Genomic DNA, 18,311 nt, shown 5'->3' with positions numbered 1-18,311 from the left:
CCTCGACCGTCCCCGGCCGCCCCGTCCTCGCCCTTGTTTCGGACAGAAGCTCGGCCGGTAAGGCAAATTTATTGCCCTGAGTACAGTCCAGCCCGGGTGTTCGTCGCTCTGTCTCTCTCGTAGGTATGCGGAGCGCCCCATGAGTGCGAGAGGGACAGAGCGACGACTCTCGGAATGAGTCTGCAGTGTGGCGGTGCCGCGCGGTGCGAATCTCACATCCCGTTGCAACAGGCCGCCACTCGACACCCACCAGCGAGCCAAGCGAGCCAAGCGAGCCCTGCGCAGCCCTGCGCGCGTGGGCCAAGTGGGCCGACGATAAGGCAGTGTCTCTCTCGCACCCCGACGCGCCGCCCCACGGGTGCGGGAGAGACGGGGCGACGAAGCGCGATGGGGTCGCGGCGACAACGGGCCCAAAGGGCCGGCAGGGGGCGGCCCGGGCCAGCCAGTGGCGTGGCCCATGGAAGAAGCGGCTCCACTGGACGCCAAACGTCCTACGTAGGAACGACCAGCTCAGACGGAAGCTTGAGCACTGAACAGCTGCACGGCAATGATGCATCATTCCCGGGTGAAAAAAAATGAAAGAAAAAATTTAAAAAAAAAAAAAGCCGCCAATTAGGGGCAATACTTTGAGCGGTTTCGAACCCGGGACCTGCTCTTTCCCGTCCGAAGTATATCGACTCTTAGTTCGATATGCGGTCAATATCGTATTGCGATACCGAGAAGTGGATATCGCACAGCCCTACCAGGAAGCTGCCGCTCGCTGGGTTGTTGGCATCGTTTGGCTTTTTGCGCGCCTGCCGCAGCCAGCCGACGGAAGCCACCTCGTCTCCCCAGTGGCGCGGCGGGCCGAATTTCATTCCATTTCATTCCCTTTCATTGCTCCCCGCTCGCCTTTGGGCGACAGCGCGACGGCACTGCAGTTGGCACACCGCGCCTCGCACGGCCAGCGAAACGGCCACATTGTTACTACCCGCTGGTCGGGGCTCCGAGATGGAATAACGCCCAACTTCCGTCGTGCGTTCGATTAATCGAACCCTTGCGCGGCGTCCCTGTCAAAGTGAGTGTTTTTCTCCCTCGCACCCGACGGGCCGCCCCGGCCGCCCCTCGAGCGCGACAGAGACAGAGCGGCAGCCCCTGCAGGGTCGCGCCCCTGACTCGGCGCCTCATTTGCATGTCAATGAATTCCGAAGACGCGTGGCGAACGTCATCGCGTCGTCGCCCGGAGGACGACCGGGCAAAATTCACTTTCTCTTTGGGACGTCCAGGCCGTTCCAATTTCCTTGATCACGGTGAAAAAAGTACCGCGTATTCCAACTGTTTTTTTTTGTTTTTCTGCCGTCTGATGGGGTTGTGGCTCGCAGGGTACACTGGCTGGGCTGGGCTGGGCAGGGCCGGGCAGAGCCCCACCGCAGCACAACAACGCCATCATCCATGGGCTCATCTCGTGTCACCTGCCAAACACGGCGTGCCGCGCGCTCGCGCCCGTTCATGGCGAGCCGCCATCAAGTCAATGAGGTGTGTGTTGTTGCGCAGCAACGCGCCCGGTGCGGCTCCACTGACCCAGTGGATCGGCGCGGAAAACGGCTACGATCCCACCAGGCGAAGAAAACGTTGCCGCTTTGAAAATTGGGGGCGAAACGCATTGAGTGTGGCAGCCTCAGGGCGACGACTCGGCCGTTGACGGGCAGGTGTCAGTCCCGGGGCTGAGGACGCGGCAGTGGACAAGACGAGGGCCGAGCTCCCGGAAGGCCCGAACAGGACGAGGAAGACCAGAAGCCTTTGGCATCCTTTGGTCCGGAGGCGCCGGCCGACTGGTTCCGCGCGGTCGGTCGCTCTCTCTCGCTCCCACCCGGGGCGCCCCGTGAGTGCGAGAGAGAGAGAGAGAGCGACGGGCCTCGCGCGGAGTCAGTCCGCTGCAGGCACTTCCCCGTCCACGCGTCCGGCGCGCTTTCGTGCCTTTCGTGCAGTGTGTCAGGCCCGTCTCTCTCACACTCGCTGTCTCTCTCGCGCTCACGCGGCGCCCCGCGGCGGTGCGAGAGAGACAGGACGAGGCCGGGGTGCCGGGGCGTCCTTGAGCCCCGCGCGGGGCCGGCTGGCTGGACGCGGGCCGAGTCCGAGCGGCTAGGCGCGCTTTCGTCGGTCTGTCTCTCTCGCACTTGTGGGGTGTCGGGACAGTGGACGGCGCGCCGCTCTTTGTGGTGGGTGGACGCCGGCTGGCGGCACTCTGGCGGCGAGACGGTCTTCTTCACCTCGGCGCCATTAGAGGCTGGTCCGTCTCATGCTGATCTGACCTCCAGTGCAGGTCCAGCCCGGCGCGGCCCGGCCCAGCGGATTGCAGGACTAGTATCGAAATGAGCGGTCTGTGCCTGGAACTGCCTGGAGCTGCCTGGAAGGCAGCGCAGGGACCACACAAGTCAGGGCCTTTTTCTCTGCCTGCCCGTCCTCCTGATGCCGTGCCCTCTTCCCCCACCTCCCCGCCCCACCCCGCGCGTCCGCGCCTTTGCAAATCATGCATCCTTTTCGAGTTCCAGTTGTTCGGTTCGGCAGCCCCTGAACCCCGCGACCCTCGCGGCCGTGCGCCGTATCGGATGGCGCCTCTTCGCTCTGTCTCTCTCGCACCCACGCGACGCACGCGGCGCGCCCCGTGCGAGCGAGAGAGACGGACGGAGACGCCGCACTGCTCACTGGCACTTGTTGGCGCGGGACTCGGAGACGCCGTGACGGATTCGGACGTGTCGACACAGCCAATCACAGCGCGGCGAGGCGCGGACTGGACTCGCAGCCCTGGACTTTTCGGGGAAAGGGGTTGAGCCAAGCGCCCATCAATGAAATCGCAAAAAGAAAATGTTTAGGAATTGCGTCTGCATGCGTGTCTCTTGGCAGTGCAGTGGTTTTGAAGCAGCCCCTTGGCAGCGGGTGGTGCCAAATACGGTGGAAGAGCGTCGTAACGCGGCGGAATATCTGCCGGGCCGTCGTCCGAACAGTGGCTCTGTCTCTCTCGCCCTCATGGGGCGGTCCGCGGGGGCGTGCGAGAGCGAGAGAGACAGAGCAGTATTCAGAATCGGCCTGCGCACGGCTCATTGACACCGTTGCTGCTTGCGGGTCGGTTTCACGGTTTGACCCCGCGGTCTGCTCTGCAATGCCAGTGTGGTGGCGCCGCGACGTCGGGGAGGGTGGCGCGCCGTCTCTCTCGCACCCTGCGAGACGCCCTCGAGAGCGACAGAGACAGAGCGACTGCTCGGGATCAGTCGGCTGCCCCCGATCATCGGGATGGATAATGCTGCGGTCGGCGTCGGAAGTCACCCTCGGTCACTTCCGACGGTTTCTCTTTACGCAACGCCACTCCGTTGGCGTGTTCCTGTGTGTGCTGGTGCCTGCGCCCAGTCGACGAGATGGCGAACACGTGCTGATCGCTGCAATGAAATCGCTGTGCCACATTCGAACGCTCCAGCGTGTACTGAAAACTTTCTTTCGGTTCAAAAAGAGGGCCCGGGGACGCCCCAACGGAGTGGTGACGTTGCTCCCATGCAGTGTGATCCTCTCGCACTCGTGGGGCGTCCCGTATGGGTGCGAGAGAGACAGGCCGACGCCTGCCGCTGGACTTTGAATGGGAAGCAGACACACGACGCGGCGTTGCGTCGCAGGGGAGGCACACTGTAAGTACGCCAAGCACGGCCTGCACCCCGCGGAGGTCAAGCAGCAGCCCATGTTAGTTGGCGGCCCCTCGCAGTCTGATTGGCCCAATGGAATGAATGGCGCTCTGTCTCTCTCGCACCCGTGGGGCGTCCCGAAGGTGCCCCACCATTCATTGCACCCAGCCTATCTCGCTCTGTCTCTCTCGCACCCGTACGGCACGCCCCACGAGTGCGAGCGAGACAGAAAGCGCGTTGAGCCCGCTGGACACCACCCTGATGACTGCCCGCTCAAAGTAGGTCATTATGAATCACTCAATGGGACCGCCTCGCCGCCTCGCCGCATTGCTGCATTGCACGAACGGCCAAGTCGTGAAGCGTCCCGCCTTTGGCCAAACCGAACAAAACGGTGGAGGCATGGCCGCAAGGCAGCGACAAAAAGGCGTAAGTCTTGCACTTGTTAGAAATGCTGTCTGTCCGTCAGGTCGTCCCCGTGCGACCCTAATCGAACCATCGATCGAACCATCGAACCGAAAACGAGCAATCTATCGCCACCCAGAACAGAGGTCCACCACACTCGCACCCCTACGGTACGCCCCATGCGAGTGAGAGAGACAGAGCGACGAAAGCACTGTTCGGAATACAGCCTGGGTCACGCGATCGCGTGGGGACTGGGGATGCGCAGCTATGAGAAGCTCCTGTCCTGTCTGTTCGTCCACGGACGCGTCCTTCTGTCCGTTCGTCCTTCTGACGGAAATTATTCCAATCAAGCAGCACTTGCGCCAGGGCCGCTTCTTTGCGCCTTCGGACATCACGCGCCGGAGGTATGCAACCCGCGCTCCATTTCCGGACTACTGTTGTTGTTGTTGTGTTGTTGTTGTTGGCCCGCCCCTCACGTAACGACAACTGGAGCAGCGTACTCGTCCAAAGGAACGCATCCACCATGACACTGCCGTTCGCTCTGGACAGACTGATGGTTCCGAACAGAAGTGCCTGCGTTGCTCTGTCTCTCTCGCTCCCACACGCGACGCGCCATGCGTGCGAGAGAGACAGACAGCGCAGTTAATTCGGAATCCAGGCTGCTGCGGGAGCAGTAAGGGCCTTATCCCGGAGAAGACTCTAACTCTCTCTCTCTCTCTCTCTCTCTCTCTCTCTCTCTCTCTCTCTCTCTCTCTCTCTCTCTCTCTCTCTCTCTCTCTCTCTCTCTCTCTCTCGCCGGATCAACGGATTAACGTGTTGTGAAGCGATCCCGCCCCGGGCTGTGGCCGAATGGCCGAACCGTCATGTCCGCTAATTAGGGGAGTCGTCTCTCTCGCACCTACACGTGACGCCCCGTGAGTGCGAGAGAGACGGAGCGATGGAATCCTCTCGGAATCCGTCTGCAGCTCCGCGCACCCAAGCCAGTGCACTCCCGGACAAGCACATCAGTTACCGAACAGATTCGTAACACGGACAACATGGATCAAGCTGGATCACACCAAAATATTTATTTCAATATTTTTTTTTCAGACAAATTGTTTTTTGAGAATTTTCTGTTTGCTTGCAAAATATATTATTGACAGCAAGTACTTGAGCCCAGCTTTTTTTCCCTCCACCGAAATCTGGTCAGGTTTCGAGTCTCGACTCGGAGGCGTCGCGGCGCGGGATGGCACGACACCGCAGGACTCTCCGTGCCGCGCGTGTCCTCCGGGTCCTCTGCAGGCCGCGCTATCGGCCGAGGCGTGGCGGCGTGGCAGTGTGGCGGCGTGGCGGGTGCCATTCAAAAGCTTCCAAAGTGTGGACAGTATCGACAAATGACGCAAACAAAAGACGGCGTGCTGTTGCGCCGGGGCTGTCCGGGACTCTAATGTAGCGAGGGCGGCGTAACCGTCCGAAAGCGGCATCGACTCGTCGAGGAAGCCGAGCACCTCGCCGCGTCGCCACACCCACCGCTCTGTCTCTCTCGCACCGGCGCGGTTCACCCCGTGAGTGCGAGAGGGATGGAACCGCTCCGACGACGGCGCGCGACGGCGCGAAAAAGCGCGGGAAAATGGTGCAACACAAAGAAGAAGTACATTCCTAAACGGACTCCAGTGGCGTGCGGGACGGCCGCGGGGAGGTTGCACTGCGCTTACGGCCCACGCAGTGGCGCGGTGGTCCACCGCGGACGCGCTCCGGTGGCCAGACAGGCCGCAAACACACAACTCGATGCAAAGTCAAGTTCACGAGGCCGGGCCGGGCGCCGAGTAGGGCCGAGTATGGCCACCTCGGCAGATGCGACCCGTGGCCCCGCGGACGCCGCGCCGCAGAAGCGGTCCGGTGCGCACGGCCAGGCACGGCCAGGCACGGCCAAACGCCAACAGGCTGCCCAAAGGTCTGCCGGACCAGAAGGACCAGAACTCCAAAACGCGGCGACGCGGCGGCGGCGGCCAAAGTCAGAGTCACCTCCCCCTTCCCTCCCTCGCCCGCCGCGCTGCGCCAGCCGGCCACTTCCGAACGGCGCTGTTGTCGCTCTGTCCCCCTCGCACCCACGGCGCGTCGCTGCGCGCGACAGAGACAGCGTGCCCGCAGTGAGCCGGCAGCGCCTCCACGGCGACCTCCACCCTCTCCCTCCCTGCGCGGCTCGGCGTCGTCGCGGCCCTCCCGGCCGGCCCGCGTACGCCGCGGTGCACGCGGAGCACGCCCCCACCTGCCCAGCATCCGTCGTCGACGTCGTCCTTGCATCAGATGGAGATCCTCTCCCTCCCGGCCGCCCGCCCCCTCCCCGCCCCTCCCCGCCCCGTACGCGCACGCCGCTCTGCGACCAATCAGAAATCCTAGAGTTCATCTTTATTACGTCAACAGCCGCCGCCCCTCTTCTGGCGCGCGGCGGGGCGGGGGCGGCGGAGGCCGCGGAGGCCGGCGGGGGCGGCGCCTTCCGTCCGCCCCTCCAGAGCCATCCCGGAGCCATCCCCCCGGGCCGCCCCCGCGACGCCCCCGGCCAGCCCTCGCGCCGCCCCGCTCGCCGCCCCCGGGGCCGCCTCGGGGGCGGCGGGGTCCCCGTCGGGGTCCCCGTCGTGGCGAGGTATATAAAGGCCGGGCGGCGCGGTGGGAAGTCAGTCGACTCGACCGCTCCAACCCAAAACATTGTTCTCAAGTCTGCGTCTGCAGAGGTAAGCGGGGCAGTGCAAGCGAGAGTGCAAGCGAGTGCGCCGCGAGTGCAAAAGTGCAGTGAAGTGCAGCCACAGTGTGCAAGTGTGCAAGTGCAACGGTGTGCCACGCCCAGAGGATACGTCTTGGATACCGCTACCCCGCCGCCGCCACTGGTGACAGAATGACTCATCGAACTGCGTTTCAAAATTCGCTCACTTTTTCAAAAAAAAAATTAATGAAATTGTCACTATACCAAATAAATTTTAGTCTTTCGTAAATTTGACACAAATGTAAATTGTTGACTTCTGTCAGTAGGCTATAAAAATTGACCTATCGACTGTTCAAATTATAAATTCTCTGTTCTAGATCAATACCATTTTTCAAAAAACGTTCTTGTCAACATTTTGGCTCTTTCATAAAATAATCAATATTTCAATCTTGTCAAAACTTCTTGACTTTTCCATACAAATAGGACCCTTTCAACAAACAAAACGCGAAAAGCTTCTCTCAAATCGGGACTTTGAACTGACATCCGTAACAAACTGGCCCTCCTAAAAAAAATCACTAAAAAAGAGAAGAATTTTTTTCTGACAACAACTGGAACTGACAACCACGACGCGCGTTGCGCTGCGTGCGTTCGCGTGCCGCAGAAAAGGTTCGCGGGTCGCGCACTGCACGCGCACGGCCAGGCCGGCGGTTCGCGCCCCGCGGCCGGCGGGTCATGAATATTTATTGTCGCGATTCCGAGATTAGGCGTCGCGTTTTCTCACCCGCACCTCTCGATTGAAATTAATTCCTGCGCGGTTCGCCTCGCCTCGCGTCGACGGGGATCGAGGTTGCCGCTTCCCGAAATTCCACCGCTAATCAAATCAAACAAGCGCGCACTATTTTTGTTTCCTGGTTCATGGACTAATTAAGTGGCGGCGTGCGCCGAGCCGCGGCGTCTCTCGTCGCCTCGCTTCCGACGTCGTCCGTTCGGAGACTCCAACGCGGGGCAGAGCCGAAGCGCTTCGCACGGTCTATTCCTAGTGCGGTGTGAAAAAATTTTTATTTGCCGAGACGCGCGCCGTTGTAACATGACACTGATATGAGCGACTCGCAGTTAAGGCTGTGTCTGTTTTGAAGAAAGGCGTATCATCCAAAAAGTAACTGCCTGTTTTTTTTTTTGTTCGCGAATCTTGTATAGTAACTCGTATCCTTTCTTCATCGCGTTAACAACGCCGCGACGCTCTGGCCACTTACCGAGCCACGTGTTTAGACGTCTCAAATGTCATGATGCGCCCTGGCCGGCCGGCCGGCCTGGCGGGGCCCGGCGGGGCCTGGCCCCGATATTGGCGCCGCCACGCCCTCTCCAGCAGGGCGTCTCTCTCGCACCCCTGCGGCACGCCGGGCACGCCCCCCGAGTGTGACAGAGACAGAGCGACGCGATTCGGAATCCGGACCGCAGAAGTAAGACGCGACTGTCCGAGCGACTGCCTCACTCTCGTTCAAAAAGTTCGAACGGGCGCGCCCCGCCCCGCCCCGCCCCGCCCCGCCCCCGCCCCGCTTCGTGAAGCAGCGCCGCGTGAGGCAACGTGTTGCTTCGGCCGGCTGTCCGTCTCGGAGGTGCAGGCCTGCAGGCCGCGGTGCAGGCCATCGCCTGGCTATTAGGCTGCAGTTACAGCAGGGGGGGGGGGGGGGGTGACCTCTCGAAGTAACCTCCTCCACCCTCCAGCCGCCACCCCGACCACCCACCGGCAGTTGACTACTGGCCCCCGAAAACCGAGTTTCGCGTTGTGCCCTGCTTCCAATCGTGGTCGTGGGCCGAGCGATCCCCAAGACTGGTCCCGTCGCTCTGTCTCTGTCGCACCCCAGTGGCGCGCCGCGTGAGTGCGAGAGAGACAGCGCGATGAAAGCGGCGTTGGGCGTGCTGATCGGTGCTTCGGTGCGCAGGTGATAATGGTAGCGACTTGCCGCCACGGTGGCCCTCCCACGGCACGGGCCGGGCTGCGTGTTCGAGCCTCCCGCACTGTTAGCGGCCCGCCACGCCCGCCAGGCCCGCCAGGCGTTCCCAGTGCAGTCCCCAGAGTCCCCACTTTCGCCAGCAATGCCTGCACTCCTATCGCGGCGTAACGCTCTGACAGTGACCCTGGTGGACTCGGTGACGATCCCTCGTCGCTCTGTCCCTCTCGCACTCAAGGACCCTGCGTAGGGGTGCGAGGGAGACAGAGCGACGAAAGCCCTGTTCGGACAAGCGTAACACTGATGACGAGACGCGGCGCCGTGCTGTGTCGGAGGCCAAAGGCAACCAGGAGGCAGCCAACGGGCTTGCGAAGAGGAGAGGCAATTTCACGATTTCTTTGCCTTTGCCGCTGTCCAGTGCAGTCGTGCCGATCGAGCCGCCTCAAGGAACACACCTTCCGATGATGCGGAGGGGCGGCGCGGGGTGGGGTGCGGCGGGGCGCGGCGAAGGCCACGCACTCCGACCGGCCTCAACAAGTGCACTCGCCTGGTGACTAATCTAACCGTGTTTTTCGCTCTTTTGCCGCCACAGGTGTGTCGGTGGGTCCAAGTCCACCGGGGTCGCCGACAAGATGGCGCTGAAATCTGCTCTCGGTAAGTTGAAGAATCACTCCGGCAGCACGGACTTGGTGTCCTCTTGTTCGCGGTCTGAAGTCTGGAAGTGCCTGCCTCCGAGCAGCGCGTGCCTCACGCACACACACACGATCTCTATCACGGGGGGCGTAGGCCAGCCTGGCGGTTTGGACTGCGTGGCGTCCTTCTCCCACGCACGGCCCTCCATCGTGCCCACACCGTAAACTAGCCATTCCGCGTCGGTTCGCGTCAGCGGCCGATCGATGGCCGGGAGGATGCTCAGGATAATCAACGAGTGATGCCGCCGGAAGGACGCGCGCCTCGCGCGTTAGGCTGGAGCTTTGTGAAAATAAAGTCCGTGGGCTTTGGAAATAAGTCTGTGGGCTTTGAAAAGTTTAGTCTGTGAGCTTTGCAAACCGGTCTGTGGTCTGTGCAAATTAGTCTTAAAATAAGAGTCTGTGGGCTTTGCAAAAAAATCTGTGGGCTTTGAGAAAAAAAATCCTGTGGGTTTTTGAAAAACTGCGATGGCGGTCCTGGCTAGTGTAACCGCGGCGCGCTTTCGCGTGCACCGTGACGTTCGACGGAGACGTCTCTGGAGCTTGGCGCTTGTTGCTTGTTCTACTTTATTCGGCGATTACCGCCGTTCGGCCGGCCGCGTCATCGCCAGACAAAGAAACTATGCATTACTCGAAATTACGACGCCGAGCTCTCCCCCGCAACGCCCTCGGCAACGCCGCGCCGCGCGGGCAGTCTACACCGCGCCGAAGTGGTGCCGACGCACAGGGCCAGCAGGCCAGTGGAGGCGGACAAAACTCTAGACGCGTTTTGAGCTCCAGAGTCGCTAAATGGGACTCGAATCGAATGTGTGACCCCACCAATGGATTCCTCGTTCGGAGAGCAATCCGTTGGTGGGGTCACACGTCCGGTTCGAGTCCTGTTTGGCGACTCTGGAGCTCAAAACGCGTCTCGACTTAAGTCCGCCTCCACCAGTCTTCTGGCCCACTGTTCGACGTTGACCCAACTTCGGCGATGCACCTCTCAGTCTGCCGCCTTTCTTGTCGATTCGCAGTGCCGGCCTTAACCTCGCCGCGCTGCACTGCGTGTGTCGAGCCACTTACAGAGGCCGCGGAACATCAAAGCGCCCCTTTGGCACCGCGCCGTTTATGGCACTTCGCGCGAAAAAAAAAATGGGAGAAAAACACAATGGGGAAAGAAAGAAGATAAAGTTCTCCGGGTTGGCCTCATCAGCAGAAACGTCTTTTAATTAAGGCTTGGTTGTTAATGCGCGCGTGTTTGAAACGGGAGCGCCGTCCTAAATCAGAGTCCTTTCATCAAATCACTTCCATTGATCGAGTTTGATCGCCCCATCAGTAGGACAGTCGTGTACTTTCCGCCCATCTGTCTGTCCGTCCGTCTGTCTGCCTGTCCACAACCCACTGTAAAACTAGCGCGGCTGCCTACCCTCCCGGCGCCGCGTCTGCCGCGGCGAGGCGGGCCGGACAGGGTCAGCGGCTGCCTTCTGTCTGTCTGTCTGTCTGTCTGTCTGTCTGTCTGTCCGTCCGACTGTCTGTCTGTCACTCCACCCGTCCGTCCGTCTGGCCCTCTCTCTGGGAGTACCGCGGCGCGGGTACCTCACACCTACGCACACACACACTCACACACACGTGCGCGCTCACGCATTCACTCATTCAGCGGCAAGTGTTGTTAACGTGCTTGTTCTCAGAGGTCACTGAGGCAATGCGGTGGGCGCTGGAAGAAAACGAATCGAGGGGGGGGGGGGGGCTGCTGCTGAGGGTCCTGTATGACGATCGTTACGCCGCGTGACGCAACCGACTGACTGTCGCACGTGAGTGTGACTGTGACGACGGCGGACGCGGAAACGACTCGTCACGGCGACACTGTGACGGCGCCCTGCGGACTGATTCCGAGAGTCGTTTTCGTCGCTGTGTTTCGCTCGCACCTACAGGGACGCCCCTTGGGTGCGACAGAGACAGAGCGACGAAAACGACTCTCTTCGGTAAGTGCTGCGCGACCTTTGCCGTCCCGCCGAGCAAGGTCCACGCCACTTTGGACCGCCTTCAGGCCGCCGCTGCAGCTCGCAGTGTAGGTGTCACCCCGCACCCCGAGCCCGAGGGTGTAGCGCCAGCGTGCGAGGCGCCGCACGGCACCGCACGGCACTCAAGACAGACTGCACTAGACCAGGCGGGCCCCGGCCCCGGGCCTGAATGGGAAGAGACCGCCATTCAGGGCGCGATTCGCACCGAGAAGGATTCGACCGCGGCGGTCAGTCACTCCGCGTCCTCGACGCGTCGAAGCGAGGCAGACAGCGCGTTTTACTTGTCAGTGTGGTGGCCGGGAAAAGGCTTTATTAGTCCGGCGGGGACTTCGCAAAACGCGGAGGCGCCGAGAGGCTGCCGTTTCCGCGGTGCAGCGCCAAGCGCGACGCCGGTGCGCGGCAGCGCGGCGCACAGTGGGCCAGAAGGCGGTGAGGGCGGTCCAAATCCCGGACGCGTTTTGAGCTCCAGAGTCGCTAAATAGGACTCGAACCGAACGTGTGACCCCACCAATGGATTGCCCTCCGAACGAGGAATCCATCGGTGGGGTCACACGCTCGGTTCGAGTCCTGTTTAGCGACTTGGAGTTCAAAACGCGTCTGGAGCTTTGCCCGCCGGCGACGGTCTTCTGGCCCACTGTGCCCCGGGGGCCGGAGCCCTGCCGCCCCGCAGCCTTCTTAAAACTCATCTCGTCGTTCCCACGCCGGACCGCGGCCCAGTGCACGGTCGGTCCACGGTCCAGGGCGTCAAGGCGGCCGGCCCAAGGACGCTCGGCGTGCTGGCATACGGCACGCACGCCGCGCCACTGTGTTGTTTTTGTTCTTGTTCTTGTTTCTCTCCGAGCCGCGAAACGGGGCTGCCATGCCACACGATCCTTCGTTACGATGAGCATCCCTAGCGTAGCCGCGCCTCGCCGCCTCGCGGGCCGCTGGCTGACTCAACAGGGGTCACGGGGGCCTTTGCGGCGTCGCGGCGCGTCGCGGCAAGTCGCGTCGCGGGGGCGTGTCTGCGACGCGGCGCGACGCGGCGTGTCTCACCCTTGGTGCCCGGCGGTGCCCGGTGTTGCCCGGGGCAGCGGGCTTTCGTCAGGCGCCATGCGTGCAGCGGTCCATCCAGCGGTCCCATTCCAAACAGGCGTCTCTCTCGCACCCCTGCGGGGACGGGCGAGAGACTAGTTCGGAACGAGCAAGGCGACACGACGTGTGCGACGCGTGTCGTTTCCGACGCGTGTGCGGGTACGGCTGGCGCGTGGCCCGCGGTGGGAACTCTGGGGCTCCCAGGGGATTGTGGGCGGGCCAGGGGCCGGGCCAGGCCGGGCCAGGCCGGGCAGAGCTGGGCCGGGCGCTGCAAAACGCACGCCCAGCTGTGTTACCGCAAAGTATGTGCGTTATCCCACCGCGATCGGCCGGCCCGGCCGCCCGGCCAGGGCATTTCGTACTTGCTAAGGCCCGCGTGCTTCTCCACTCTAACCAATGCCGTGCTTTCTGTGTTCCAGTTCTCTTCGCCCTGAGCTCGGTCGCTTGGGTGAGTAGCGGTCCACCCCGACGCTCCCCACTCGCACTTCGCCCTACTCATGGCGTCCTCTGTTCCAGGGCCAGGAGGGATACTACTACCCGAGGCCGGGCGGCTCCGACTTCGGCCCCGGCAGCTCCACCACGGCCCGGCCAGGGCTCACCACGCCCACCCCGTTCGCCGACCAGCCCTCGCCCGGCAGGCCCTTCTCCTCGTTCCCGTCCACTTCCGGTGGCGGCAGCTTCCCGTCCACTTCCGGTGGCGGCAGCTTCCCGTCCACTTCCGGCGGTGGCAGCTTCCCGTCCACTTCCGGCGGTGGCAGCTTCCCGTCCACTTCCGGCGGCTTCCCGACCGGCAGCACCGCCGGGCCCGGCTACTCTGGCCAGGGTAGCTTCCCGTCGACCGCCGCTCCCGGTGGCTTCTCTTCGTTCCCCTCCACCCCCAGCCAGGGCGGCTACACCTCCGGCTCCCAGGGCGGCCAGGGCGGCTACCAGTTCCCCTCGACCTCGGCTCCCAACCAGGGCGGCCAGGGCGTCACCGGCTACCAGGGCGGCCAGGGCGGCCAGGGCGTCACGGGCTACCAGTACCCCAGCCAGGGCGGCTTCACCGCCACCACCGCGCGCCCCTCTCCCTTCGGCGGCTTTACCTCGGCGCCGTCCGGCCCTGCTGGCTCTGGCTACCGTCCGGGCACTTCCGGTTTCGTGCAGGCTTCTCCTGTGACTTCCGGCCCGTCCGGCCCGTCCGGCTACCCGCAGAGCGGCGCCGGCTCCACCGGCTTCACGCAGGCGAGTCCTCAGTCCTTCCCCCAGACCGGCTACTCCTCCACCGGCACCACCCCGCGGCCCGGCTTCCCCGGCACGTCCGTGGGCTTCCCCACCACCCCGCGGCCCGGCCAGCAGGGCTTCAGCTCCACCACCCCCTTCCCCGGGCAGCAGGGCTTCAGCAGCACCACCGGCTTCCCCGGCCAGCAGGGCTACAACCAGGGTGGCGTCGGCCCCTACGCCGGCGGCCAGAGCACCTCGTCTCCCTTCGGCGGACCCCAGGGACCCTCTTCTTCTTTCGGTGGTTCTCAAGGTCCGCAGGGTCCCTCGGCTTCCTTCGGCGGCAACCAGGGCCCCAGCGGACCCAGCGCTTCGTTCGGCGGCAACCAGGGCCCCGTCGGTCCCTCTGCTAGCTTCGGCGGCTCCCAGGGTCCCCAGGGTCCTTCGGCTTCTTTCGGCGGTTCTCAGGGTCCTCAGGGACCTTCGGCTTCTTTCGGCGGCAACCAGGGTCCCGTTGGTCCTTCTGCTAGCTTCGGCGGCTCCCAGGGTCCCCAGGGTCCATCTGCATCCTTCGGCGGCAACCAGGGTCCTGTTGGACCTACCGCTAGCTTCGGAGGATCCCAGGGTCCTCAGGGTCCATCGGCTTCTTTCGGTGGCAACCAGGGTCCCGTCGGTCCCAGTGCTTCTTTCGGCGGCAACCAGGGTCCCGTTGGTCCTTCTGCTAGCTTCGGTGGTTCCCAGGGTCCTCAGGGTCCATCTGCATCATTCGGCGGCAACCAGGGTCCCAGCTCCGCGTTCGGCGGCCAGGCTGGCGGCGTCGGCCCGAGCTCTGCTTTCGGCGGCCAGGGCGGCAATGTCGGTCCCAGCTCTTCCTTCGGCGGCCAGGGTGGAAGCGTCGGCCCGAGCACCGCGTTCGGCGGCCAGGGCGGCGTCGGCATTCGCGGACCTTCGTCCGGACCCTCTGGCACTGCTGGCGGCGCTGAGGACGACGGCTCCTACCCCGGCGGTGACTATTCCGCCATCCCCGGCGAGCCCGACAGGGACTACCCCATCTACACCGAGATCGTCCAGACCGGCTTCAAGTGCAACCAGCAGCAGTACCCCGGCTACTACGCCGACGTCGAGGCCCGCTGCCAGATCTTCCACGTGTGCCACAACAACCGCACCTACGACTTCCTCTGCCCCAACGGCACCATCTTCAGCCAGGAGCACCTGGTGTGCGTGTGGTGGTACCAGTTCGACTGCAACACTGCTCCCGACCTCTACTACAAGAACAAGGACGTCTTCACCAACAACATCGTTGGCTGTGCTGCGTGCGCCCAGGCCCAGGCCGGTCCTCAGGGCTTCCCTGGCTCTTTCGGCCCCTCTGCCTCTTTCCCCGGACAGCAGGGCCCTTCGGGACCCTCCGTTGGCTACTCTGGACAGCAAGGACCCGTTGGCCCATCTGCCTCCTTCCCTGGACAGCAAGGACCTGTTGGCCCCTCTGCCTCATTCCCCGGACAGCAAGGACCTGTTGGCCCCTCTGCCTCATTCCCCGGGCAGCAAGGACCTGTTGGCCCATCTGCCTCATTCCCTGGACAGCAAGGACCCGTTGGCCCATCTGCCTCATTCCCTGGACAGCAAGGACCCGTTGGCCCATCTGCCTCATTCCCTGGACAGCAAGGACCCGTTGGCCCATCTGCCTCATTCCCTGGACAGCAAGGACCCGTTGGCCCATCTGCCTCATTCCCTGGACAGCAGGGCCCCACTGGTCCTACCGTCAGCTACTACTCGGGGCAGCAGGGACCCGCTGGCCCATCTGCCTCGTTCCCTGGACAGCAAGGACCCGCTGGCCCATCTGCCTCATTCCCCGGACAGCAGGGCCCCTCTGGCCCCTCTGTCGGCTACCCTGGCCAGCAAGGCCCGTCTGGCCCATCCACCTCCTTCCCCGGACAGCAGGGCCCAGCTGGTCCTGCCGCTTCCTACCCTGGCCAGCAGGGTCCTTCTGGCCCCAGCTTCTCCGGACAGCAGGGTCCCTCTGGTCCCTCTGGCTCCTTCCCTGGACAGCAGACTGGCTCCACTGTCGGCTACTCTGGCTCTTCGTCCTTCCCCGGTCAGCAAGGCCCTAGCACTGCTGGCTTCCCAGGTACGGCACCTTCCACTGTGAACATCTGGAAAATCCGCGCCTCTGAAAAGCGCTAACACTGGCCTTTCTTTTCATTGCAGGATCTCAGGGCCAGTTCGGGTCCACCACCGCCTTCCCCGGCTCGTCCAGCAGCGCCTTCGCCGGCCAGGGCGGCCAGGGCGGCCAGGGCTACAGCGGCTCCACGGCGACGTCCTCGTACCCGGGCCAGCAGGGCAGCACGGCGACGTCCGCTTTCCCCGGCCAGTTCGGCTTCCAGGGCTCCACGACCGGCTTCCCGTCCAGCACGGCGCGCCCCGTCGAGTCCGACACGCCCTTCGTGTCGTCCACGCCGTTCCCCGGCTCCACCGCCAGGCCCGGCCTGCCCAGCCTCAACAGGCCCACGCCGCCCAACAGAGAGTACCTGCCGCCGCTCGCCGGCTGAGGAGACAACACGGTTCGCCGCGAACAGAAACAGGGTCCGCTGCGCCGCGCTGGGACCGCCAGCGCCAGCCGCAGCACCAACAATCGTTACCATTCTACTGCCACTTCATCTCATGTTTAAGCGGGTGGTTCATGCCATGGCGTGTCTGTGATACGTCCCATCAGTCCATTTTGTAAGATAAGTTATTTAAGTAAGCCACTCCCCGAAGTGGCGGCGCAGAGAGTCGCGTGGGTAATTTCAAAGACGACGATGTCCTCATAGCTCCCGTTCATCACTGTCATTCATTTTTGTACTATTTATTTCGGTATCAGGCTGCGTGAGTGCTATGCTTCTGTCTGTACTTTGAAATATACCACATGATTGATGAGAAATCTTTGTCTCAAAAACCACTTTATTTCCCTGCTCCTGCTTCCAAAGAAAATCACATCAGCAAATCATAAAAATTCGACTGACAAAGAGAATCAACAATTTCTGAGCGGTGCCATTGATGCGAGCAGAGATCTTTCCTGCAGTGCCCCACAACTTTCAGAATAGGTGAAGTTGGATGTGATTGGTTTTTCATGCTAGTTGTACCGAGCGGACACTCAGGAGGTAAATAAAAAGATAAGCTAGTTTAGCAAGTTGGTCAACGTGGCTCTTCGCGAATACACCGAGCCGTAACATTCAATGAGTGGGTCAACCAGCACATAACATCGAGCTCCGCAACGGGCCAATATAATGACACCCAGACACCCACACCGCCAACATTTTCCGACAATTATCGTTGCTCTTTGGGACACACTCACTGGGGCCTTTCTTTTTGCTGGCTTGCCGCTGGCATAACTGACATTGCTGTAACGCGGCCCTATCCACGTGCTGCACCACCTCGTTGCGAGGCCCGACGCGAGGCTAGCCGCGACGATAGCGAGGCTAGGGTCATATAGACGTCTTTTACAATCCTCTCCACTCCACTCGCACGCACTCAGTTTTTGTCGTGCCATCACGAGGCGTGCCGCGCGAGCCGCCACTGCAATGAGCTTCCAGCGCACTACACTGCCACACACACACACACACACACACACACACACACACACACACCACACACACACACACACGTTCCCGGCCGCACGATGCACGAGCTCATCCTCTAGTTACCCCTAGCTCGACCTCGACCTTGACTCTGAGAGGCTGATTCCGAACAGACACTCCGTCTGTCTCTCTCGCACCCCCGCGGAACGCCCCCGGAGGGCGAGAGAGACAGAGTGCTGCCGCCTCGGGTCGGCCGCGTCGTGCAGCGCCACGCTTTGAAAAGGGAAACGTGCCTTCGGTGGACCGCGTCGCATCGCGGCGAGTCGCGGCGAGTCCACCGACACAACGCCCGCCTCAAAGGGCCCAGCCTGGCCCAACCTAACACAACATAACCTAGCCTAGCCTAACCTGGAGTGAGGCGTCTTCACGGAGACGCAGAGTCTCTGGAGACTCTTCGGCAAGCTCGCGAAGCTTCCAATGTTTAACAGTGCCGACGTCTCTCTTCTCATCGACCCGATTGTGGTTCACGGTAATGGTTCGGGGCCTGGGATTCGTTACAAGGGAGGTCCACGGGGCCTACAGAGAAGCGCAAGCCGTAAAGAAGGCAGTCTGGCCGCGGAGCGCGCGACCCGACAGGGCGCGGCGCGGCTCGGCACGGCGCGGTCCGGCCGGCGAATGAAAATGACAGCATTGCTCTTAATGACGGGTGATTTCAGATAAAAGAACGCCACGATGAGTCGCTGACCTCTGCTCGGCACCGTATCTGCGCATTGTGGGCACTCACTGCAGCCAGCGCCGGCGGGACGACTCCACGCTGTTCGCTCCGTCTCTCTCGCTCCAGGGCGGCGCCACCTGCGGGTGCGAGAGAGACAGAGCGACGCCTGTGGTTCGGAATCGGGCCGCGGCGCTGCAGGGCGTCCGCCATGGTCTGCCATAACGCAACGCGACCTAACCTGCATGCCTGCCTCCCAGGGCCACGGGCCGCCACGGGCCGCCAGGCGGACTTTCTTCTAACGATGTCAGTCCCAGGCAGAAGAATTGACCCGTCATTTCGTTCCCCCGCGTTGGAGGATCTCTAGAATTACTTGGAACGGGGGACGCACCGAAGGGATC

At 62.5% G+C, this 18,311-nt stretch overlaps 1 protein-coding gene across 1 annotated transcript; it reads left to right on the top strand.

Moving 5' to 3' along the window:
- Positions 1-6,720: 6,720 nt before the first annotated feature.
- On the top strand, positions 6,721-16,552 carry LOC117652288 (spidroin-2-like). The gene is made up of 5 exons (XM_034397084.1): positions 6,721-6,763; positions 9,277-9,338; positions 12,867-12,895; positions 12,964-15,769; positions 15,850-16,552. Exons 2-5 carry the CDS (start codon positions 9,317-9,319, stop codon positions 16,188-16,190), a joined length of 3,198 nt encoding a protein of 1,065 aa, XP_034252975.1. The 5' UTR covers positions 6,721-6,763; positions 9,277-9,316; the 3' UTR covers positions 16,191-16,552.
- Positions 16,553-18,311: the final 1,759 nt, after the last annotated feature.

This window comes from Thrips palmi, unplaced genomic scaffold (assembly GCF_012932325.1).
Source record: "Thrips palmi isolate BJ-2018 unplaced genomic scaffold, TpBJ-2018v1 HiC_scaffold_7, whole genome shotgun sequence".
NCBI classification, from domain to species: Eukaryota; Metazoa; Arthropoda; class Insecta; order Thysanoptera; family Thripidae; genus Thrips; species Thrips palmi.
Note: the sequence above shows the minus strand (reverse complement) of the source record. Positions and strands in the feature narration are given on the sequence as shown.